Source organism: Octopus sinensis, linkage group LG13, assembly GCF_006345805.1.
Source record: "Octopus sinensis linkage group LG13, ASM634580v1, whole genome shotgun sequence".
Taxonomy (NCBI): Eukaryota; Metazoa; Mollusca; class Cephalopoda; order Octopoda; family Octopodidae; genus Octopus; species Octopus sinensis.
Genome location: NC_043009.1, coordinates 64,475,205 through 64,502,704, shown reverse-complemented (window position 1 = coordinate 64,502,704; position 27,500 = coordinate 64,475,205). Strand labels below are relative to the sequence as shown.

Here is a 27,500-nt window from a genome sequence, read left to right as displayed (position 1 = left end):
TACAAAAAATGAAAGTAAAAGAAGGATGAAAGTAAAAGTCGTAAGTCGATTCCATGTGCTCTACTGCTCAACCCGTCCTTATTTTAGGTACCCCACGAAGGATTGTTAGTTATTTTATTAACGAAATAATGTTTGCTTTGTTTTCAATTTTAGATTTATCTACATCTGAAATTACGGAGGAAATATTACGGAAATGCGGCGGATATGGTCTATTTCAAAAGTTACTCACTGTTTTTATTTTGATATATGTAGTATTTCACGCCCTATCAACTTTAACGATGGTGTTTATACGAGAGAAGGTTCCTTTTGCTTGTTATCCTTCGAATTTCAACGAATCCATGATTCCACCAAATATCTCCTTGGATGTATTCTTAAATGACGTAACCGTCAAAGAGGAGAAATGCTCTGTGTATACCCTTGACATTGAAGAGGGATTTTATATTCTTCCAAACAGTAATTCTACAAAGGAACCGTGTAATAACGGTCAAAAGTTTTACACTAAAGATTTGACATCTATTGTATCTGAGGTAAGTAGTTCTAACTTCGTTGTTTAAAAATCTTTGTTTCTGATATAAATATAAATTATGTTAAATCTAATAAAGCTGCGACCTGAGTATCCGGATATTTCTGTTGCTACAATCGATAAACATCCGATTTCTGATTCACACAAAATCAGTTTAAAGTTTATAAATTTTAATATTCATACGTGCTGCAAGACAACGAGCTAGTAGAATCGTTACAGCAACGGACAAATTGATTTGCAACATTTCTTCCGACTTTAAGATCTGAAATGAAATGCTGTCACGATAGACTTTATCTTTCATCTTTTCGGGGTCGATAAAGTAAGTACCAGTTGAGAACTGGGGTCGATGTAATCGTCAAGCCAACCTCTCCCTGAAATTGCAGGCCTTGTGCCAAAATATGAAGCCAGTATTTATGCGTGCTGTGAGAAGGAGATAAGTGTAAAGTTTCTAGACTAAGTTCTTCAACGAAAAGAAGTAAGCTTAATGGAACGATGTGAATAAGGCTACAGATGATATGAATGTTTTAATGTTATGAGTTAACAAAAGGAAAAAAATCAAGGGGGTATCAATTTAATTAATTTAGATCACTATTTCCCATCAGACCAAGCGTTTGTTATGTTTTCTACATGTGAAACATCTATGTCCACTACTTCAGCATGCCTGAGGAGAAAATGCATTGCTGATGAGTGCTAAAGAGACTGAAACATGCCTTTGACATTGCTATGGTCTAAGCAGCAAACAAAAATCAGATTATATTTCCTAAGGATGAAACATAAATGTTCTATGTGATTATTATCATTTCTAAAACATTGTGCTTTTCTTTGAAAGTCATAATGAATACCATGATTATGTTTCTATTTTCAATCTTTAACTAAGGGGAAAAATTTCAATTTACTGAGACTTTTTAGCGCACGTCATTCAGCACATCCCTATTTGCATGAATTATCTAAAATTATTTATTAGTTCGCCTTAATTGTTTTCCTTGGTGTGCAACAAATATGAATGGTTCAAAGATGATAGTTGGACATTAAGGATTAAGATGTTATTAAAAAAGCTTTCAGAAGAGCATCGTTAAGTATATTTGCCACTTAAATGTCGTCAGCTACTGTTTATACCTCGCTCAGAGATTTGTTATTGCTTTAAGAAGATCAGTTATTTTGTATACTGAGCTATATACATGCATGCACATACACGCACACGAAGACAGACATACACACATTCACACACACACACACACACACACACACACACACACACACACAGACACACATACGATCACATGTGACAGAAGTTTAGTTTCCGAGCCTAATATCGCGAATTGGTTTCATGAATCGACAGTGTAAACGGTGGCCGGTTTGACCAATGTACAATGCATCGCAGAGAGCATTTTAAACATGTCTAAAACATGTAGAAGGTGTAGTGGGAGTGGGTCTTGAAAGAAATATATTGTTGGTGAGGAGCAGACAAGTGAGATAACAGGGCTGAGAACAAGGGGAAGATCCGGGAGAGGCAGAAGGGGAAGAAGCTTACTACCATTAAGTCGTGTAGGATATATTGGCAAACTTCAACGAGGAGAGGTGTGAATTAGGAAAAAGGAAAGGGGGGTTGGATCGCATTGGTGGTAGGAGGTTGAAGGCGGTCAGAATCATACATAGCGGTGGAAAACAAGAGAAACGTGGATGCGGTTGGGTGTAGACGGGTGAAAGTTTGGGTGGTAGAGGTGCGATTTATTTGGTGAACACGAAAAGAAACCTTTCTGTGGCAGTTTACGTTCTATTGTCTCAAAAAGACCCTTGTAATGGCAAGGTCTTCCTGCTTGGTAACTTTGATTCCCAGTTATGTCCCGATCCTGACACTTGGTCAGCTGTGATAGGCAAAATGTATGATTGGCAAAGGATATCATAGACAAAATGAATAGCAATAGTCTTGAGTTTGGTGTCCTAGAATTGGAAAATTGAGAGAATCTTCTTTCGTCAGACCCTATGGACAGAATGATTTTGCGGCACTTCAACAAGTTTTTCGTTCTGAGTTCAAATTCCACCGAGGTCAATTTTGCTGAACATTCTTTCGGGGTCGATGAAATAAGTACCAGTTGAACACTGGGGTTCATGTAATCGATTTGTCACTTCCAACCAATTTCCAAGTCTTGGGTGTATAATAAAAAAGGTTATTGATGAACATAACTTAGCTTCGTTGTTGCAAATTTCTTTAGCCCATGAAAGGTTAACCCATTCATGCCGATCGTCCGTTTAAACTGACCCTTAACTTATAAAGGTATAAAACAAATACTTGATACAAATTGTGATTAATGCATGATTTGTATCAAAGAATGAAACATGTTCTTAACGCGTATGCAGTCTATTTGAACAAACGCTTGATCCATAACTCGTAACAACCACAGTTGTGCAACATGACGAGTACAAGCTGGACGCGCAATTTCATTCACTAGGAAAAATTCGGCACAAATAGGTTGAAAGTCGATGAGTTTATAAGCGTTTGGAAGCATCGGCTTCTTTCTTGCAAGACTTCGTTCATATGCAAGTTCTTTCAATAGTGATAGAGTCTGAGTATTTGAAATATCCCTTACAACCGTACGAAGATTTTTAATAAGTTCCACTTTTGGCTCTCAGAAACTTCCTGCAGTTTTGCAGGTTTCCACTTCTTTCACCCACCTTTTGGTTATTTTATTCCCTTTTCGATAATCAATACTGAAAAGTTGAAATATTCCCATGTCGATAATAGCAGTTAACATAATCACCTCTAAATTCGTCGATATCTTTTTTTTTTCTCAATGATTTTCATGGTTTTTTTTTTTTTCATTAAATCAAAGTGACAATTAATCATCAAACAATTAAAATCATTTATGAATTTGCAAAGAAGAGGGAATATATGTCATTAGAAAATACGAAACAAAATAAAACTGAAAACCAATGGGTTGATAAATCTTTGCACATGTCACACAAACACACTTATATGTATGTATAAGCATTGATATATATATATATATATATATATATATATATATTATATATATATGAATCTATATGCGCAGGAATAAACGCATATAAATTTTTTTTTCATAGATGTATGCACATATATGCATAATTATATATATATACATATATATATATATATATATATATATAATATATATATATATATATATATGCATACATACACATACACACACACACACTCACATGTACATATAATTTCATGTACACGGTATAAAGATACGAGCTAATAATAGTTTGTTGCTTTGGAGACACGTTACAAAATCCTACCAAGGCCCGTGTCTCCAAGGCAAGAAACTGTTAGCAGCTCATATCTTTATACTGTGTACATGGAATGATATCTACCTCTCCCCCCGGATGATGTACTTTGTTGTTGATCTTACCATATCACAATAGTAAACTATGTCTATATGAATACATTCATATCTGCGCATGCGTGTGAGCTATTATAACTGGTATATATATATATAACTTTTTAAATATTCGTAAAGCAACTTTATTCAAAATGTTATTATTTTTCTCCTTCTCAGTTTGGTTTGGTTTGTGAAAAAGAATGGTTGAAAAACTTTGCAGTGTCTGTAATGTTCGGAGGATATCTTATTGGAAACTTAATATTCGGGATATGTTCAGACAAGTAAGTGTGCAAAAAGTGAATGTTCTAGAAGATATGCAATTTATGCGGATGTATTTTCAAAAACATTGTCTGGTTTAAAAAAGCTTCATCAGATGAAAGTAAAAGAGGCAGTCAAACTCTGTATAAGGAGTAGACAACCACCACCATACATACATACATACATACATACATTATTACATACACACATACATACATACACACATACATACATACATACATACATACATACATACATACATACATACATACATTATATACGTGTATATACGTGTATATATATATATATATATATTATATATATATTATATATATATATATAGTTGAAAGTTACAGAAAAACAAAAGACGAAGACAGGTGTATAAACAACAAACGGGTATATCAGTTTAGACGCTCGGGAAGGTGAGAAAGTCTTTGGCGTTTCGAGCCTACGCTCTTCAACAGAAAGGAACATGATGAAATAAGCAGAGAATTAAAAAGTCACTTTTGTATTCGGAATTCACTTAGATATTCCTTTGCCTGTTTTGTTACTGAGTATGATGCTTTCTTGTTTTTATGTTTTGAGACAAGTTTTAACATCCAGTCCTCAGACTTTTTCAGGTAGGTGCCTAGGCCAATTGTAGCAATCTTCATTGTTATTGCCAGTTGTAAAAGTCCACGGCCTCCCTCTTTTCTTGGCAGATAAAGTCGTTCTATATCTACCTTAGGGTGGTGCAGTTTTCCTATTTTTCTGTCAAGATTACATATTTCAGTAATTGACCAGTTAACGATATTGAAACTGTAAGTCACGACTGGTATGGCTAAAGCATTGATCGCTTCGATCCTGTTTCTCGCATTCAGCTCTGTCTTGAGTATTGCTCTTACTCTGCGATAATATTCTCTCCTGATCCTTTCCTTCATCACTGAATGCCTTATTTCGCCCCCTTCAATTACCCCTAGGTACTTGTAGCTCTCCGCTGGGTCTAACTCTTTTATGACATTCTGCAGGTCAAGGTTAACGTTAGCGACATTCTGCTGGTCATGGTTGACGTTAGTTATTATTATTATTATTATTATTATTATTATTATTATTATTATTATTATTATTATTATTATTATGTTTTTTTCCTTCTTTCTTCAAATTTTCTTCCGTTTCTCGCCGAGTGTTTTCCATACACCTAGGGCAGAGAAGGGCATTGTATGCATTCCCAGATTACACGGGCAAATTCACAGATAAAATATGTATTTAAAAATTAACAAATAAATAAATTCATGGATGGATGTTTTTTTCACAGCGATAATGCTCTTCTCAGTACATGAGCCGTTCCATTTAATACGATTTTTTGCACTTCCTGTAGGGATGGTAAACCTGGAATCATTTTCAAATAGGTTTCAGTACCTTTTTTTATCATTCCTAGAGATCCCACAATCACTGGTACTGTAGTCGCCTTGAGATGCCACATTTTTTCAATTTCTATTAGCAGGTCTTTATATTTACTAATCTTGTCAAATTATTTCGCCGCTGTATTGTGATCAGAGGGAATACTCATGTCAATTAATAAACACATCCTTTTTGTCTGATCTTTTATAATAATATCTGGTTTATTAGCTTTTATAGTCTTGTCGGTCTGCACGGGGAAGTCCCATAGAATCGACACATTTTCTCCCTCAGTCACAGCTTCAGGACGATGTTTATACCATTTGTCAGCGGTTTTGATTTTATAATGCCGACATATTGTCCAATGTAAATACTGGCCGACTCTGTCATGTCTTGCTTTATATTCTGCAGGTGCTAAGACTGTACACCCTGAGATTAGGTGGTCTATTGTTTCAATATCATCGTTACAGAATCGGCATTTTGGGTCAGCTCCATTTTTCATCATATTGGCTTAGTAGTTCCGGGTTAATAAGCTTTATTATTATTATTATTATTATTATTATTATTATTATTATTATTATTATTATTATCATCATCATCATCTCATCATCATCATCATCATCATCATCATCATCATCATCATCATCATCATCATCATCATTATTATTATTATTATTATTATTATTATTATTATTATTATATATTATATTATTATTATTATATATAAACAATTGCAGCGTGGAAGGTGCTTATAAGCCATTTAAAAACTCACACACAAAGAACTGTTAGATTCACTTCAACATTTAAATTGAATTTCTGTCAATATATTTTCGTTGCTTTTAAAAACCGCGACCTCTTCACTGACAAAAAAATCGTGCTGCAGTGAACAGGTCGCGGTTTCAGAGGGACGAATATATTTTGACACAAATTAAATTTAAATGTTGAAGCGAATCTAATGGTTTACTGCTGTGTTTTTTAAATGGCTTATAAACACTTTCCATGCTGCAATTGTTTTTGTTTCAGCACACGATCTCAGATCAAGTCACTTGCTATGCAAGTACACCTGTATATATATATTCTCTCTCTTGCTCTCTTTTACTTGTTTCAGTCATTTGACTGCGGCCATGCTGGAGCACCACCTTAAATCGACTTATTCTTTTGTAAGCCCAATACTTATTCTATCGGTCTCTTTTGCCGATACGCTAAGTAACGGGGACATAAACACACCAGCATCGGTTGTCAAGCAATGCTAGGAGGGCAAACACAGACACACAAACACACACACGCATATATATATATATATATATATATATATATATATATATATATATATATATATATATATATATATACATATATACGACGGGCTTCTTTCAGTTTCCGTCTACCAAATCCACTCACAAGGCTTTGGTCGGCCCGAGGCTATAGTAGAAGACACTTGCCCAAGGTGCCACGCAGTGAAACAGAACCCGGAACCATGTGGTTGGTAAACAAACTACTTACCACACAGCCACTCCTGCGCCTATATATATATTTCTGTATATAGAATTAAAGATAAAATTACTTTAATGAGTTTATCAAGTGGTCAGCGTGAAATAAAAATCTTGTAGTTAATATTATTATAAATGTAACATTCTTATAAATTTAGTATAATAATGTGTGTGTGTGTTTATATATATATATACGTACATATATATGTTTATTTATATAGATATAGATAGAGGGGGTGGGATAAAAAGAAAGAGAGAGAGAGAGACAGATAATATAGATATAGATAAAGAGATCACTGGGACAAGAGTGTCATTAATAATAATGTTCGTCCTTCGGGTTCGAAGATGACCATTGACATCATTTGGTGGAATTGCTGCTATGAGACCGGAGGTGGCTGGTGAGGCCAATCCGACCAAGAAAGCCCCTCCCACAGAGATCACTGGGACAAGAGTGTCATTAAACCCTTGCCAAATACCAAAGGAGATTTATTTTCTTTGTTTTCTCTCTAACGTTTAGATAATAAATCTCCAGTCATATAATCCAGTCGTTTAAACATGACTGTCGAAGCAAACGGGAAAGAAAACCGTTTCGTACTTAATCCCCGGTGCTTGGAGTGTTCAGACCTACCAACGTCCGGTCAGTCGCTGCTTTATATTCACCGTCCAGGTGTTTACGTGATAATGAAAATCTGCAACAACAGTTTTTAATGCGTCACTAAAGTTTACTTCTCTCCATAAAACAAACAAATAGATTTGTTTTGCATGATTCTTGATGTGAAACCGTGTGTTGAAACAGATGTTGTTGTATTTAGGAATGGTCATTTTGCCAGTTCAGCCAATAAAAACACACGCACTATATATTTGGTGTTAATTTGCTTCAGCTTTATTTTTTACATTAATCTTAATCTTATTTCGGCCAAAGTTCTTTCGTCACACTTCTGTGATCTCATCAGTGGTCCTTTGCTTTCTTATTCTTATTTGTGTGTCTCTCCTTACTATCGGTCAGCTATTTTGTATTTTATATTCCTATTGTATGTGTCTTTATTTGCACAAGATTAATGTAAAAAATAAAGCTGAAGCAAATTAACACCAAATATATAGTGCGTGTGTTTTTATTGGCTAAACTGGCAACATGACCATTCCGAAATACAGCAACAAACAAAACGAATCTTTCTTATATAATGATGTCTCCAGTGTGTTTAATTAGACGTTTGAATTTACTCAGAATTAGATCTGTCTTATGATATCGACCACGGTCATTGCTGTAATAGGTAGGAATATGAAACGATTCTACAAAGATTGAAACAATCATTTAATCTCAATGGTTGTACTTTTGATAGATTTGGCCGATTCAAGATGTTTTGTGCTGCGGATATTCTTTTCATATGTTGCTGTTTTGCCAAAATACACTCACCAAATTATGGCGTGTTCATCCTTTTGTATTTCCTTGAAGGATTCGGATATGCAGGTTGTTATATAAACATATACACTATCTGTAAGTACTTTTGAATTTTTCATACGCAAACTTTTCATTTCAACAGTTCGCTCCACACGATCAACCAACAGAGGCTCTAAACTATTTCCTACATAACACTCAACGTTCCTTCAGTTCTTTTGTATCATCTGATACGCAACATATTACATATCTTACTCCATTTTTCTCTTGAAAACGTGAAACCGATGATAATTACTTTTCGACTATAAGCACTTGTTAACCACAACAACAACAATAGCAATAATAATAATAATAATAATAATAATAATAATAATAATAATAATAATAATAAATGCCCTGATGCCGTACCAGGCAGTGGCTCTCAGGGCTTCTGATCTTAACTTATTGGAAGTGTTATCATGTACATTGTTTTGTCTTGGTATAAAAGATGGGCTACAGCAAATATTCTGCTCAATACCACAGATTTGCTTGTCAGTTGTTTGACTTTAACCAGTTGAGCATGTCCCTTAGTGGCTGACGATATGTGCATCTCTGATCACGAGCAGAAGTAGTGGGGGAGCATCATAGCCGTGTGTTGAGAGGGATTCTTTGGGGTTTGAATAATTCACCTCTGGAAACATGGGTGGTTCTTTCAACATCCTTAAACAACCCTTTTGAGCGGGATGGGCTACTCAACCTGAAAAAAATTCTAACTGGGCCCCACCTGCAAGGTCATGTGCTGTTTATCTTGATATGAGATCACCATGTCGCGCACATATGGTTGTGATGCATGTGCCTAGTGTACCCTTATCAGACGGGTAGTCATGATGGGTATATTGGGTTTCGTATATTTTACCCCAGTGTCACTTTGATGGCATGAACTGCTCTCTCACTCAATGATAATAATAATAAGACACTCGGCAAGAAATGGAAGCAAATTTGAAAGAAGAAGATAATAATAATAATAATAATATAATAATAATCCTATCTACTATAGGCACAAGGCCTGAAATTTTGGGGGAGAGGGACTAGTCGATTACATCGACCCCAGTATTTCACTGGTACTTAATTTATCAACCCCGAAAGGATGAAAGGCATAGTTGACCTTGGCGGAATTTGAACTCAGAACGTAACGAGAGACGAAATACCTATTTCTGTACTACCCACAAGGGGCTAAACACAGAGAGGACAAACAAGAACAGACAAATGGCTTAAGTCGATTATATGGACCCCAGTGCGTAACTGATACTTATTTAATCGACCCCGAAAGGATGAAAGGCAAAGTCGACCCCGGCGGAATTTAAACTCAGAATGTAGCGGCAGACGAAGTACCGCTAAGCATTTCGCCCAGCGTGCTAATAATAATAATAATAATAATAATAATAATAATAATAACCAGCATGAACTTCCAACTTGTCTCTTGAGGTCTCTGGGTGAAACTTGGAGCCAGCTTGTGCAAATGTAAAGCAAAAGTCAAACTTAGAATAATAATGATAATGATAATAATAATAATAATAATAATAATAATAATAATGATAATGATAATAATAATAATGATAATGATAATAATGATAATAATAATAATAATAATAATAATAATAATGATAATGATAATAATAATAATATGATAATAATAATAATGATAATGATGATAATAATGATAATGATAATAATGATAATAATAATAATGATAATAATAATAATAATGATAATGATGATAATAATAATAATAATAATGATAATAATAATAATAATAATAATAATGATAATGATGATGATAATGATAATAATGATAATAATAATAATGATAATAATAATAATGATAATGATGATAATAATAATAATAATGATAATGATGATAATAGTAATAATAATGATCATAATAATAATAATGATAATGATAATAACAACAACAATAATAATAATAATAAGAAGAAGAAGAAGAAGAAGGAGAAGAAGAAGAAGAAGGAATGGCGATAAAATGGGTTAATGTCTCGGAGAATACGCTTACGAAAGTCTTGCGATATATCCTGCGGTAGGGAAAAATGTCCCAAACTGCAAAGGACAAACTAATAGATAAAATACTCTGGGAAAATAAAACAAAACACTTCTTGAATCAAAACATTGGGTTGCAATCATCACCAGACATAAGACGCCATAAGAGAAAGAAGGGAACACTTGAGAGATAAAACTGCAAACAGTAAATAAAAGGCGAACCCAAAATGAAATTTCCACACAGCTACCCGACCCAGAAATAAATAGGACAGTACAGCTATATCAACAACAAACACAGAAAGACGAATGTTGAAGTACAAAACAACAAGCCAAATGGCACCCCACCATAACAGCCCAGCTAGCATTGAGGACATTGACACAGAAAGTAGAGAATTAGACTACAGCCGCCCTAGCAAATATTTACTAATAGAAGAAACAGCTAAAGTATAACGCACAGAAATAAAAAAAAGAAATTAGGAGAGAGTATTACAGGAGAGTTAGACTAATATTAAACACTGAGCTTAATGCCAAAAAAAAAATGCCATACCAGTCATAAATTTCAACTTTAAACATAATAAACTGGAAGATCAGGGAATTGAGAAACCTTGATAGAAAAACAGAAAATACTAACAACGTGGCGAAGTGACAACCCCAAAGCAGATGCAAACAGAATATATCTATCCCGCTCAGAAGGAGCCAATGACCTGATACAGAGAGAAAACTACTTTAAAATAACCACAGTTTGACTAGCAAAGTACTTTAGAAACAAAGAGTGGAAGACTACTGCTTGTAGTGAAGCAACATGAGATAAAGAAAATGCTTTTCTCTATACACAAGGAAGCGACAAAATAGAAAACAGAAGCAAACTACACTGATACATTGACATCAGATGACAACATAGCAGAAATGGTCTGAGAGACGAAAAACATGAAAACTGAATTACAAATGATACTGAAGGAGAAATGGAGAGAGAAATCACTTCATGGCGAGTACACTGTAAGGCTTGATAGAGAGGAAGTGAACCTAAGTAAAAGCCAACAATGGCTCAAAAGTTCTGGACTAAAAGCCGAAACCGAAACTGTCCTTTCCACAGAATGTGGAAGAGCAAGCGCTCCAGTTTAATCAACCACGAAGTAGGATAAGAAACAACGTCAGGCGGCAATAGATGACGGACGCAATGCACGCATTTTTCACCTCCACCCGACCCTTCGGGGACAGCTTTTCCCTCGCCCTCGGGGACAGCTTTCCTGGTTAATCGTTACTCCTGTCACCGCTTCGTATTCCCTTAGGGTAGTACGGACCAGCTCGATTTCCAAGATGCCCGACACTATCACGGTGACGTCCTCCGCATACGCTGACCCGAACCCTCCGCATTCTAGTTCACGCGGGATGTCCCTCGAAAATCCAACTTCTGGAGTAATGGCTCGAGTGCCATTACGTAGAGAAGGGGTAAGAGTGGGCATCCTTGTCGGGCCAAACGTGCGATGCTAAACGATTCCGACAGCTGGCCATTTACTTTGATCACCAAACAGATGTCGCTGTAGATTACAGCGATCCAGCCTCTGAAAACGGGATCGAAACCAGCCACCTGAAGGACAGTCGACCCTATCAAAAGCTTTCGATTGATGACAGGTTCTTTACCTTCTCTATGATGTGAGGTGGAGATAGTCGTGGACAGATCTTTTGGGGATAGGTTAAGTCTGCACATCACCCACCAGTCTGTCAACGACAAGCTCCAACCTCTTTGCTAACAACTTGGCCAACATTTTGTAATCTGTATTTAGCAGAGTTACAGGCCTAAAGTTATCAACTACGTTCCACTTGTTCGGATCCTTTTTTCAGTAGCGTCACTACACCTCGGCTCACAAATCTGGGAATTTTTTCTGCCAGTTGTGGTAGACATCTACCAAAAGCTCACCGAACAAGTCTGGCATATGCATATAAAGCTGGAAGGACAGACCATCCAAACCCAGCGACCTATCACTTGTGCAGCTAGACATCGCCTCACGAATATCTTCGGCTGTTGTCGGCATTTCGCAGAACTCAGCATTCCTGACCGAGAGCCGCGGCAGGCCGTCGAGATAAAAGGTGAAATCTAACTTCGTCTCCGTGCCGCCACGCAACCCGTACAGTTCAGTAAAGTACTGCCGAAATCCTGCACACATCTGCTTGAACTTGTCTGTCATACTCCCGTTCCGCAACATCAAATACCGAATTGTGGTTTTGTTTCCATGTTGAGCCTCAGACACCCGAGCCCATCGAACGACCTTCGCTGCCTCATATTTTAGAGCACGCGCCCTAATTCTGACAACACAACTTTCATGCTTAGCATTGAGGAATTGGCCAAGTGAGTTTGGACACCAAGTTCGTCATCTCGTCCCAGGTTTTCTTCATCTGGAGGTCCGGACCGAAGCAGACCCCAAGCAATTTAACCGGATCATCTGTCCGGCACTCCACGACGCTGTTGGACGGCATGGACTTGCCTTTCCAGGTGACAAGTTGCAAGTCCACTGATTTTACTGTGTTAATTTTTGCTCCTGACACCGCTTCAAATTATTTTAGTGTCGCGCCTATCAGGTTTATATGCCTGTGGATCAACACTATGACGGTGATATCATTGGTATAAGCAGACACGCTTACTGGCTCTTGAGCCACTGCTGCGGAAGCTGGAGGCATTGAGGGCCATCTTACGTGATCTAGGACATGGGAGAACCATGTCCTAGATCACGTAAGATGGCCCTCAATGCCTCCAGCTTCCGCAGCAGTGGCTCAAGAGCCAGTACATACAGAAGAGAGGAGAGAGGGCACCCTTGCCGGACCGAGCGCAAAATGTCGAATGGTTCTGATAGGTGACTATTCACCCGAACTATTGAGCAGATGCCGCTGTGAAAAGCAGCAATCCAACCGCGGAAAACTGTACTGAAACCGGCTGCCGCGAGACCAACCGCCAAGTATTGGTGGTCGACCCTACCGAAGGCATTAGACTGATCTAAAATGATCAGAACCCCACTCATGCCAGCTTCGTTACCCACCCTCTCTATACGGTAGAGGTCGTTATGGATAGCCCTGCTTAGTATGGTGCATACTTGCGTATCGCAAATCAGCTTGTCCACGACAAGCAGAGTGATAGGTCTGACGTTTTCTATTACTTCCCTCTTGTTCGGGTCCTTTCTTAAGAGTGCCACCGCCCTTCGAAAAACAGAAGTGGAAATTCTCCCACTCTTTTGCCAGTTGCCATATATATCTGCTAAAAGGCCACCAAACAAGTCTGGAACTGAGATATAAAGCTCGTAGGGTAGTCCATCCAAACCCGGCGATATGCCTCTCATTTAACCCTCCATCGCCTCCTGTATTTTCGCAGCTGTTATCGCTCGTTGAGAGTCGTGGCAGGCCGTCCAGGTAGACACCGAAGTCTGCCGTGCTATCCGTCCTACAACTTGTCCCAAACAGTCGAGCAAAGTGCTACTGAAAGGCTGCACACATCTGTTTCGGTTCAAACATCACGCGTCCATTTTGGTTCATCAAAGACCGAATGGTGGCTTTGTTGCTATGTTTTACCTCTGTCCCTCAGGCCCATCGATCAGCTTTCGTTCCCTCCCCGCTTAGAATATGTGCCTTAACTCTGTCAAAACAACCTTTGTGTTTGGCGTCGAAGTATTGGTCGAGATCCAATCTCGCCGCCAACACGTTGGTTGCGATTCCTTTCCTAAGTACCTCATCTAACTTTCTAACTAAGTCTCCCTCTATTCTATTTCTTTCTATCGCTAAAGCCTTACTAAACCCTAATGCATTCTGCTCTAATTACCCTTTTAAGAGCAAACCACCAGTTGTTATTGACAATTCCCTAATCCGGTCTCTGTAAGCTTGGCACGTCGGTAACGACGCGTTCAGCTTCCAGTCACCGGAAGCCTATCTAGGTCGACCGTACATATAACGAACTTGTGATCTGTGTAGCCGGCCATGTGAAAATGTGGACAACCTATACTATTCTTTGAATAATAATAATAATAATAATAATAATAATAATAATAATAATAATAATAATAATAATAATAATAATAATAACAATAATAATAATAATGATTGTATGTATCAAGAAAAAAAGCGCGAAGAGTACTGTTTGGATGCGAACGCAGCGTCAGGGCAGAAGAAAACAACATAGCATGGTATGTAAAAAATGCCACAGAACCACAATTATTGGGAGTAAGAAGGTCAGGCTTGTGTAGCATGGAAGATTGCAAAGATAAAGCACTGTGCAAACATTTGAGAATGAATGAAACTGAAAATAGGTGGATAAAGAAAAGAGTGCATGGTCAATTTCATAGAGATGTTGAAGATAAGACAGACAGAGGAAAAAGATGGCTGTGTGGACTAAAAGTGATTTAAAACCGGAAACGGAGGCGCTAATCTGTGCTGCCCAAGAGCAAGCACTAAGAACAAACTACATAAAATGCAGAATAGACAGTACATTAGAAAGTGATAACTGCAGAATTTGTGGACAAAACGGTGAAACCGTATGGCATATTACCAGCCAATGTACGTCACTAGCCCAGAAGGAATATAAGAAACGCCACGACAATATAGCCAGACTTGTCCATTGGACACTTTGCAACAAGTATGGACTTAACAAAGCAAAAAATTGGTACGCCCACAAACCTGAAGGCATCGTCGAAAATAGAAATGCAATGATCCTATGAGATTTTATGATTCAGTGCGACTCACTGTTTGTCCCCTCTGTGTTTAGCCCCTTGTGGGTAGTAAAGAAATAGGTATTTCGTCTGTCTTTACGTTTTGAGTTCAAATTCCGCCGAGGTCGACTTTGCTTTTCATTCTTTCGGGATCGATAAATTAAGTACCAGACGCATACTGGGATCGATCTAATCGACTGGCCCCTCCCTCAAAATTTGGGGCCCTGTGCCTAGTATAGAAAAGGATATAGTTCATTCTAAATAACTCATTATTTTTTTTTTACATTACCAAAACCCACAGACTCATTTAATTTATTGGCCGCATAATATTCTAAGGTAACATTGGTAGAATTTGAAATTTAAGGGATGTTTAACATTTGTATCACTCTTTATATGCTATATAATACAGTCACTCAAATAATATCAAAAATTATTAATACTATATTTTTCTTTATTGCAGTGCTAGAGTGTGTCTCTCAGGATTACAGAATGCATTTGAATTTTGCTGTTCACGGAGCCTTCGCTCTCGGAGAAACATTTCTCGCTGGTGTAGCATTTTTACTTCGTAAATGGCAACACCTATTGTATGCTGTAACTATTCCACATATTCTGCTTCTCATTATAGCAGTGAAGTAAGTATACCTTTGCAGGTTGCAACGACAGTCTGAATAAATATATGCAGGATGTCCCAAAATACGTATAGATGTGTATTCAATTTAGCAGCTGATAATTAAAGTTTTATTTCGTAATTGAAGTGAGCCAGACTAGGTTTTCACTAACACAAACTCATGTTAAATTGATACTAGATGTTTGAAAATGCAATTGAAGCGAAAAGACTATTTAGGAGGGAATTTCAAACAGATGCATCCATGTGACTTACCCTCATGCGAATTAGAGACCAGTTTGAAGTAGATGGAACTGGTCAGAATGTCCACGAGAAACCTTCTGAAAGACTTCGGAAATCGATGAGTTCCACAAAGTAAAAGAGAATACTAGAAACGTATTGCCGGAGTTCATGAAATTCTGTGTGGCAAACGAGTCGTGAGATGGGAGCTTCAGAATCAAGGATCCATTGCAAATCCAAGGGCTACCTTTGGAAAAGTTACATTCCAGAAATTGTCCATACTCCCAAAGGAAGTGATCGAGACCGCAGAGTGGAGCTTTGAAAGTGTACATGACAAGATATTTAGGAAATGTAAACCTTCTTATAAAGATTGTTTGGAGTCGATGAGACTACAGTGAAATTAAATAACTCAATTAACTATCACTGTAGCGCCTGCTGGGGACCTGAGAATCCGAATATTACAGAGTTATCCGAAATGGCATCGAGTCATATAACTTGTAATAATGAAGTTAAATTAGTGATATTGTAAACCACAAGTATATTGAAATATTTCAATAAATTTCTTCATATTTTGAAATGCTTTAACTGAGAAAGGTTTACGTAATGAATGCATTTCTTGTTCTGTATAACTCAAACCCGAAACGTACGTATTAAATTATTTCAGATATCACTATTTTGGTTTCTCCTTACAGCATGTGTGTGTATGTGTGAGCGTGCGTGCGTGTGTATGTGTATGTGCCATTGTGTGTGTTATTGTGCGTGCGTGTGTGTGTGTGTGTGTGTGCGTATGTGTATGTCTCATCGTATGTGTCATTGTGCACGTGTGTGTGTGTGTGTTGTGTGTGTGTGTGTGTGTGTGTGTGTTGTGTGTGTGTGTGTGTGTGTGTCACTGTGTACGTATGTGAGGTTTCATGTATGACTGAGTGGGAAGCAGTTTTGATAAACGTATATACGTATATATTTTGCAACATAATGGTTCACTGCATTATGGTTTACTGACGATTGAATTTTACTGTGATGTTTTATGATACGAATTTATAAACATACATATATTCTCTTATATACATCTACATTCGTATGTGCACAGAATATGAGGAAAACATGTGAGTTACACTCCTCTATCATTTTGGCAGTATACGTATTACAGCACTCGCAAATGATAAACCCAGCCTATATATAATTATAGCTTCACGTTTGTCTACAGATTGCATAATTCTGTCTTACTTGATATTAAGCTGTATTACGTTATTGTTATTATCTATTCAAAATTGACATTGTGTCACTTCGCATTTAGCTTCTCGTTTTAGCAAAACTATCCTAAAACAATATCAGATTATATCATTGTTTACAAATCATTTTACTTGACAGATATATTCCTGAATCGCCTAGATGGCTTCTTATTCAAGGGAAATTTGCAGCAGCTGAAAAGTCCGTTAACAGGATAGCAAGAACGAATAAAAGACACAATCAGAATGTGGGAAAACTTATATGGAAACTTCAAAGAGAAACGGAACGGAAATCCAAATTTGAGGAAGAAGTTGAAGGAAATACGAATCCGGAAAATACAAACTACACAGCAATTGATTTATTAAGAAAACCTCGAAGAGCGATGATTACAACGAATATTTGGTTTAATTGGTAAATATTTTATCATGCTCACTATTAGATATAAAAAATAGTAAATACCAAGATATTCAAATATTATCAAACACAGGCACGGATGTAGCTGTGTGGTAAGAAGTTTGCTTTCCAGTCACATGATTCTGGGTTCAGTTCCACTGCGTGACACTTTGTGGCAATGTCTTCGGTCCGAACAAAACCTTGTGAGTATATTTGGTAGATGGAAACTGAAAGAATCCCATCTTATATATGCGTGTGTGTGTGTGTGTGTGTGTGTGTGTGTGTGTGTGTGTGTGTGTGTGTGTGTGTGTGTGAGTGAGTGAGTGTGTGTGTGTGAGTGTGTGTGTGTGTGACTGTGTGTGTGTGTGTGTGAGTGTGTGTGTGTGTGTGCCTTTATGTGTGTTTGTCTTCACACTACACCATTTGACAACGTGTGTTGGTATGTGTACATCCCCGTAACTTAGCGGTTCGGCAAAAGAGACTGATAGAACAAACGTCAGGCTTAAAATAAAAAGCGCTGGTGTTGATTCGCTCGTCTAAAAATTCCTCAAGGTGGTGCTCCAGCATAGCCACAGTCTAATAACTGAAACAAGTAAAAGATAAAAGATATTTTATACTAACATTTGTGGTAATTTTGTAAAGGATATCTACAGCTGTATCTACACGACAAGTTAGCTTATTGAGTACTTTCTTTATATTAAATTATTGAGCAATCTATTGAGATTAGTTTACGAACTTATTTTTCAATCTTACTATTTTTGTTATAGGTTGGTCAACAGTATGCTTTACTACGGCGTGACACTAAATTCTGTTGATATGTCTGGCAATCGCTATATAAATTTCTTCATGATGTCAGCAGTAGAAATTCCAGCGAACATTCTTGGATGTATAAGCTTCAAATGGTTTGGACATCGTAAACCGCTTTGTTTCTTTATGGTTTTTGGCGGAATTAACTGTATTGTCTCAAACTTTGTGCCAAAAGGTAAAATTTTGTTACACTCAGGTATTATTATTCCTTTATTGTTAATTAGATAAATGATAAGCATACAAATGAAGCCCGTACTCTAAAATAATTTCATAGTTCTTTCCTAGTTTATTTTGAATAACATCCTAAATTGATGGACAATTAAAATTATATATATATATATTACCGTTTACGTACAAAAGGAAATTAATAATATTAACATACGGAACTAATTACTTTTTCATGTGTTCCGTTACAGTATGATATTCGATTTACGGACAGAAAATCTAAACGGGACCATTCCAACAAATATATGTAAAAATTACTTCCTTTTTTCCGTCTTTGAGTAATTTCTAGTAACTTTCACCATAACAAAACAATATGATCTTTTGACTCGTGAGCGCTTGTAAAATTAGTTCACTTATCGTCATCACCTTCAATGTGGTTGAATAACCAATCGAAACGAGTCGGGATTCACAGCACGGGTGGCACTGTTCATCCATTCGATCGCTGAATACGAAGCATGGCTCACGAGACCCCCAGTTCGGGTGATTTTCCTGAGTCACCATCACGAGGACCCACTTACAGCTGGGTGGACGGGAAAAGTGTGAAATGAAGAGTTTCACTCTGGCGATCGTGGACGCAACACCCTAACCACTAAACCAGAAAGGAACATTGCAATAATTGCCTGTTTATCTCTTAATCTCTTTTTGTGGATTTTTGTCTGTGCGTCTGTCTCAGGTTCTTTGTACATACATACATACATACATACATACATATGTATGCATGCATGTATGTATGTATGTGTGTATGTATATATAGGCGGCGAGCTGGCAGAAACGTTAGCATGCCGGGCGAAATGCTTAGCGGTATTTCGTTCTGAGTTCAAATTCCGCCGAGGTCGACTTTGCCTTCCATCCTTTCGGGGTCGATAAATAAAGTACCAGTTTTGCACTGGGGTCGATGTAATCGACTTAATCCGTTTGTCTGTCCTTGTTTGTCCCCTCTATGTTTAGCCCCTTGTGGGCAGTAAAGAAATGTATATATAGGTCGGAGCAATCTCAAGATTAATCAGCCGAAATTGCGAAGATGATCCGGTTCTTGACTGATGACTGAGGGCTTCGAATGTCCCGTCCTGTTGTTCTTGTGTCGTCTTCTAGGTGTTTCACGTTCTTGTCCCTGTTTGTATATATTTTTTACTGTTTACATATATATATATATATATATATATATATGTTTGAATATATATGTATATACATATACATACATATATATATATATATATATATATATATACATGCACACATACATACATGCACACATACATACATGCATACATGTATGAATATATATATATATATGTATATATATATATATATATATGTATGTATGTATGTATGTATGTATGTTTGTATGTATGTATGTATGTATTTATGCATGTATGTATATGTATGTATGAATGTATATATATTCATACTTTTGTGTTTGTGTATACAGGTATGTATCTATATGTGTGCGCGTATAAATATATGTAAATACAGGCAATTGTCTTATGCTTGAATCATTGCAATACAAGAAAACAAATTAAGAAATGCAGCAAATTTCTTTGAAGAAGAATCAAGCAGAATTGATCGATTTCTTATATTCCGGGTGAGTCACCCAGGGACAGAAGTAAAAAGACAGAGGAGTATCGAATTATCGGAGATCAGAGTTCGGCCATATGCAATCTTAGGCTCATAAGCTGAATCTCAAACAATGTCGTGAAACAATAGAATGAGGCATTGAAAATTAGTTGATTTGAAGGGAAATTATAATAAAGACTGAGAACATTTTTAAAAATAGTTACACGGGGGAAAATAAACAATTAAAAATCCCAAACAGAACGAAATTTATTGGAAATTTGCCTCTGATTGGAGCCTTTCCATTAGTAAACCTTTGGTTGATATTCTTAAATTTGTTCTATAATAATAATCTAATTTACCATGTCCTGAAGATGTATATTACAGAAGACATTAACAAAAGAAACACTAATTTATTGTCTCAATATCCTTTCATTTCTTTATCTTTTACATGTTTCAATCATTGGACTGCAGCCATGCAATGCGGGGCACTGTGCTGAGGAGTATTTGTCGAACATTGCGAACCCAGTACTTAATTTTCAAAGCCTGGTACTCATTCTATCGAACGCTTTTTTTTCGAACTGCTAGTTTACGGGGACGTAAACAAACCAACTGCGGTTGTCAAGCGGCGGTGGAGGATACAAACAAAAACAAATCCATGCACACATACACACACATCTATATATGATGAGCTTCTTTCAGTTTCAGACTATCAAATACACACTCAAGGTTTTGATCAGCTCGAGACTATATTAAAATACTCTTGCCAAAGTTGTCCTGTCGTGGGACTGAACTTGGAGCCTTGAGACTGGGAAGCAATCTTCTTAACCACGTTTGTGCCTATGATCAAATCTCTGATCAATAGATTAGAAATTTAAAACAAAGGTCTGTGCCTATGATCAAATCTCTGATCGATAGATCAGAGATTTAAAAGAAAGATCTGTTTTCTTTTAAAGTTTGTGCCTATGATCAAATCTCTGATCGATAGATCAGAGCTTTAAAAGAAAGATCTATTTTGTGCCTATGATCAAATCTCTGATCGATAGATCAAAGATGTAAAAGAAAGGCTTACTGATAATTTCAGGAGCAGTTGATTGAGCATCGACTTTCACGCATCCTGTATAACATCTCCTATTGATGTATTATTTTTATCAGAAAGGTTTTAATATTTTAACCCCGAAGTTCAATGATCGAAATGAAATCTCTGAGCTGATATCCCGTTGTTCTATTCGGACACATTTCTATATTTATTTTCTTCTCCAAAATAGTATCAATGCAGCCATGTAATCATTATATTGTGCATATGTTTACACTTAGACGTATGAACAAATATTAGTCATTCAATTTTATTGTTATGCCACTGAAACTATGCGACGCTTTGTTTCATTTTTTACACATAGGTAACGTTTGTCAAGGCGTCTCAAGTCCATCCTAATACTCATAATCGGCCGAGAAATCAAAGTGGTCCTGCAAATTGGGAATATATGTAATTATAAATATCTTGTCAACTACCAAAATTCCTTCATTTTGTGACAATTTCTATTGTTACAAAACTATCTGTTTTTCCAAACTATTTCTATAAGATACGATGAAGGAGAAATCTCAGCTTGTCATATATTTTCTTAGTCACAAGGGTCGTTACCTTAGCTTATCGGCATATATAATGACACTGAATATAGTTTATGATCGTAGTTTTGTATGGTGGATTTTCATAACTAATTTGTATATTCCATCTAGTATACGTGTGTGAATGTTTGTACAGGAGTTTGTGTAGGGGGAAAAGCACACTCTAAAAGAAAGTTTGAGCAGTCATCGAAGCAGAAGTAGTGTTTAAAACTAGCAGCAACGAAAGGACACAAACGGAAATATATTGGAGTAACGGAGATTCCTTTTAAGATCAGGCTAGATAATCACTGGTCTACTTTTAGGATCCCGGACAGACACAACGTTACAACATTGGCCAGTTATATATGGCGATTAAATGAGAAGGGAACGCTACACAAATTTAATTTTTAAAACTGCTGGAACGATCTAGACCTCAACGAAAGCAGAATGTGAAAAACATGGCCGAGAAGGCAATGATCCTAAAAAATGCACAGGATTCGGAAACCTTGAATTAAAAATGTGAAATTTTCACCCACTGTCGTCATGACACAAAATTAATTTCGGAGACGTGGTTTGCTTCGTTTGAGAGTTGGAGAGCGGAAATGTTGTATGCAGAACGAAATTGACTTACTTCAGCCACAGCAGGAATCGTATAAGGGGAGACAACTCTTCTTTCCCCTCTCAGAAAGGGGAAGAAGAGTTGCCTTAACTTTCGGCTTTATGCACCACCTAACTGATCACGACTTTCTATTACCGCCATCAGTGAAGAGGCTATGAGCTCCCGGCCCAGTATGTCTAATGGCTGGTCGATATTGCCCACTGTGATGGTAGAGGCGAAACTAACGATAACTTTCTGACCGGTTAGAGCCATAAACGAAGATATACTACTCGGATATATACATACATATATATATACATACATTGCGGCGAGCTGGTAGAAACGTTAGCACGCCGGGCGAAATTCGTAGCCATATTTCGTCTGTCGTTACGTTCCGAGTTCAAATTCCGCCGAGGTCGACTTTGCCTTTCATCCTTTCGGGGTCGATAAATTAAGTACCAGTTACGCACTGGGGTCGATGTAGTCGACTTAATCCCTTTGTCTGTCCTTGTTTGTCCCCTCTGTGTTTAGCCCCTTGTGGGTAGTAAAGAAATATATATACATACATATATATACATACATATATATAATATATATATATATATAATATATATATATATATATATATATAATATATATATATATATATATATATGTCTATATTACCAGGGTGTCCTGTTTTCAAGGTCAAATTATTTTGTGACTGCACCACTGTCTTGAGCGGTGCCAGTGAGTTACAAAATGAGGTATACAAAGAGACAGGGTTCTAAAACCTTTTTTTGTTACTACACAAGCTTCTTGAAGTTGAAAAGAATGGTCAAAACTGACCATTTTTACTGTGCTTGTGTGGTATCGAGTAGTCGAAAGTTATCTGTTTAATATTTGTTTCATAAGTCTCATGCGGATCAACGTTATGCTAGAAAATTATGGTGCAGCTGCATAATTTTGTGTTAATGATTTTATGACAATCACAGTGCAAAATGGCTGGCAACAATCTTTTAATCGTAAGTCAACCTTCAAAGATACATTTTTGAATATACTTTTAAAGCATATAATACTGTAAAAAGAAGGTTCAGAACATACAGGAAACCTGATTAGATGTTCATTGGTCACTTACACTTAAGCATGGGAAACCCTGCTTCAATACTTGAAATACATTTAACTGCCATTCCAAAGGTCTTCACCTTTAGAGTCTGCGAGGCTGAGGCCTTTGTGGATGCCGTGAAACCATTGGTCACTCTGTGACTGGACATTAACGCTTAATTACTTTATATATGTATATAATATATATATATATATATTATATATATATATATATATATATATATATATAATATGTATGTATGTATACATACATACATACATACATACATACATATATATACTTCTATGTATGCTTCCAAGTGATTTCCTTCCTATAAGATTAAAATACGAAACCACATTATTATACTGCTCGTATATCTGTGATTTTGCACTTTCTACAAATCCAGAGATCACGGACTTTATCCCATCCTACCAAACAAACATCCATTCAGTTGATAGCCGAATATTTCCTTACCAACTTAGGAGACCCTAATCATTCTACTACTGCATGCACGGGTATTGCTTTCACTAATTTTCAATCTAATTTGGCTCTTCCGTTTAAGGAATTATTTTGTAGAAGAATATAATGTGATATAAAACTTACGTAAGTTAAATATTTACATTTTCACCTGATGAAATTTCTTTTCAGGTAACTTTTGGTTTCCTCTGCTATTAGCTGTTCTGGGGAAGTTCGGTACGACACTATCATTTGACGGAGTTTATCTGACATCAGCAGAACTGTTTCCAACGGCAGTACGGTAGGTGTAGTACTTCATAATCTCGAGAAGGATTTCGGAGTAGTTACTGTGCTCAACTTCAATAATTCTTCTAGAAAATTATTCCCCAATATATTTCTTTATCAAAAAACCTTACACACGCATATCTTTATGCATTTTTCATTCGCTCCCACCAATGAATGGGAACCCGGCTGTCTGACTAAAATATACACAAAGGTACTCACAGACATATGCGCTAACACGGGCGGACATCCACTCAATACCCTCCTCCAGCCTTAATATAAACCCAAAGCATATAGTACCACTATACACACTCCATATCGACAAATACTCCAAATAATTTAAACAAAACATAAAACATACACAAATGAACACACGGGTACTTAAGCAACTTTTGGGCGTCCGAACTCCACCGCCTCCCGCAAGAGCTACACATTTAGTACTATTGCATACATTCCAACCCTACAAGAATATCAACCTCTAAACCATACACACATTTTCAGGAAACTCTTGTAACCTTGCAATACTCCTGAGGCCTTTCTCTCATTCTTTTTTACTTCTTTTCTTTTTGGTGTCAAGAGACAACTCTTAACGTAACCCATGCTCAGTTAATTTCATCGTCTTCTTTCACGGCAACCATAAACTGGATGTGTCCTATCACCTCTAACAATAGAGAGCAGTCGCTATATTTTCTTCCATGATACCAACTGTGAAGCGCGCAGGGTTTCACCATCAGGCTGTTATCTAACATCCCGTTAAACCCCTAGTGCGAAACCGATTGTTAAGATCGGTCATAATGGATATATAATACGGTACACTTCGATTAATATATATATATATTATGTTATATTATAAATTATATATATATATATATTATATATATATATATATATATATATATATATATATATATATATTATATATATATATATATATTAAATATTTATATATAAATTTTGAGCAGCCATCAAAGCAGAAATGGTGTTTAAAACTAGCAGCAGCAACGAAAGGACACAAACTGAAATATATTGGAGTAACGGAGATTCCTTTTAAGATCAGGCTAGATAATCACTGGTCTACTTTTAGGATCCCGGACAGACACAACGTTACAACATTGGCCAGTTATATATGGCGATTAAATGAGAAGGGAACGCTACTAAAATTTAACTTTTAAAACTGCTGGAACGATCTAGACCTCAACGAAAGCAGAATACACACACACACACACACACACACACACACACACACACACACACACACACACACACACACACACACAAACACACACACGCACACACACACACATACACACACACATATATATATATATAAAGAGAGAGAGAGAAAGAGAGAGACAGACAGACAGACAGAGGGAGAGATATAGAAAGAGAGAGAGAGAGAGATTGTTATGTATATGGATTAATGCTAAAAATATATTTTGGCAATATTTTCCTATATATTCATTGTAGTTATGTTATATACAGCTTAGTGCTTGATTACATTCAGACCTGGCAGAATCGTTAGCACGCCGCACAAAATGCTTTACGTTCCGAGTTCAAATTCTGCCGAGGTCGACTTTACCTTTCATCCTTCCGGGGTCGATGAAATAAGTACCAGTTGAGCATTGGGGTCATTGTAACCGACTTAACCCCTCTCCCGAAATTACTGGCCTTGTGCTAAAATTTGAAATCAATATTAATGTTAAATATGTTCTTACGTTTCTTTTTATATTTCAGCAACGGTGGCATGGGAACTGCTTCATCGTTTGCTCGGTTCGGTGGCATCATTTCACCACTGATTCTTGGGCTCTCTGTATATGGTCCTTGGATACCTCTCAGTGTCTATGGGGTCTTCGGAATTCTTGCTGGATTGCTGATCCTTTTGCTTCCCGAAATGAAAGATGCTTGTTTACTTCAAACACTGGAAGATATGGATAACCTGTAGATTCGGTTTATCGTGGAAAATCTCTTTCAAGTAGTTTAACGTAAACAAGAGGGCGGTGTTCTGGTATTCAATATAAAACTGATGTTGTTTTAAATATTTACTAAATATTTATTACATTTATATTATTTCCCTACAATTGGTCAAGTTTGTAGATGACAGTTTCATCTGAGCTGAGAAGAATAAAAAGCATGTAAGGAAATAAAAACTGGGATTTTATCCAGATAATAATGTCATGTAATTCCGAATTCTGAAAATTTACCCCAATCTATGAATTTAATAATCAGATCGTCCAAACTGCTCAAAAATGAAGAGTACTGATTGGCTAAAATTTTGTATATATATAACATTGAGTGATATATGGAGACTTTAGGGATTCTGGTCGTCATCGACTTCTGGGATATTGTAACAAGAAGCCTGCTATAAAAGTGTTTCATGTTTAGCTTTGTTTTACAAAACTGATCTGAAAACATTCATGAATACAAGTGTGACAAATTCCTGTTGTCCAGCGAATATAAAGGTGTTTTAACAGTGACCTTGTAGTTATTTTCTTTTTCCCAAGTTTCTTTCTGAACTATGATTTCATAGACATCTAGTTGATATTTTGATTTATCTTTCTTTTCTCTTTGACCGACAATCTTCCTACCCTTTCTTTATTTTCACCAATATTCCAAGATTCCATCCCCTCCCCGAGGCTTTATTTCATAAGTCAATCAATATTACGAAGTGCTTACATTATAACAGTCTCGTTCACGATTTTGCACCACTCCTTCTTAAACGTTCATCTCTCTTTTTTATACATCCTTCATTTTAACTTTATTTCTTTGAATCTTCTTTTCCTGTCTCCTCTGATGAATAAATGCCAGTGTAGAGGGAATTGGTCATCATTTCCAGCATACACAATCACACTTTTCTTCGTAACGGATTTATTTCTTTATCTTACTACTCTCTTCTCACAATATTTCCCAGTTCTACCCTACTCTCTCCTCCCGTCCCTCACTCGCCCTCCCTTTCATGCCACACACACCGGCTGATCTCTCCTGCTTCTTCTTACTCTCCTTTAGCTCTTGAAATCTTCGCACTGACTGAACGCGTATAATATATATTTCTCTATTCAAGTTGTATTTGACGAAAGTCCTTTTTTTATAAATTCCCCCTTCACTACCGGTTTTCCAGTTCGTTTCTGTTTCACATCGACAGATACCTTCTTCGTTTATACTCCGTGTCTGAATGTTCGTAATTTTCAAACCAGTTTTATATCCCCGTCCAATGTTTTTGAGGATCACAAGACAAACTTATCCAGTGTGTCCTTTCCTAAGACTTTCGAATATCATCTGAAGCAGATATATTAATAT

At 36.6% G+C, this 27,500-nt stretch overlaps 1 protein-coding gene across 5 annotated transcripts in view; it reads left to right on the top strand.

Annotated features, from left to right (window-relative positions):
- The window catches only part of LOC115218497 (organic cation transporter protein-like), an 80,239-nt gene that overhangs the window by 7,706 nt on the left and 45,033 nt on the right, over positions 1 to 27,500 (top strand). For 2 of the 5 annotated variants that reach the window (XM_036508486.1, XM_036508485.1), the window contains exons 2-8: positions 154 to 527; positions 4,069 to 4,172; positions 8,357 to 8,511; positions 15,595 to 15,766; positions 17,347 to 17,616; positions 18,366 to 18,580; positions 24,117 to 24,225. In XM_036508486.1, the coding sequence (XP_036364379.1) occupies positions 154 to 527; positions 4,069 to 4,172; positions 8,357 to 8,511; positions 15,595 to 15,766; positions 17,347 to 17,616; positions 18,366 to 18,580; positions 24,117 to 24,225 (1,399 nt within the window). Of the gene's footprint in view, positions 1 to 153; positions 528 to 4,068; positions 4,173 to 8,356; positions 8,512 to 15,594; positions 15,767 to 17,346; positions 17,617 to 18,365; positions 18,581 to 21,581; positions 21,668 to 24,116; positions 24,226 to 25,940; positions 27,311 to 27,500 lie in introns of those variants that run through there. The other 3 variants (XR_003882240.2, XR_005001742.1, XM_029788351.2) reach the window with 3 other exon arrangements.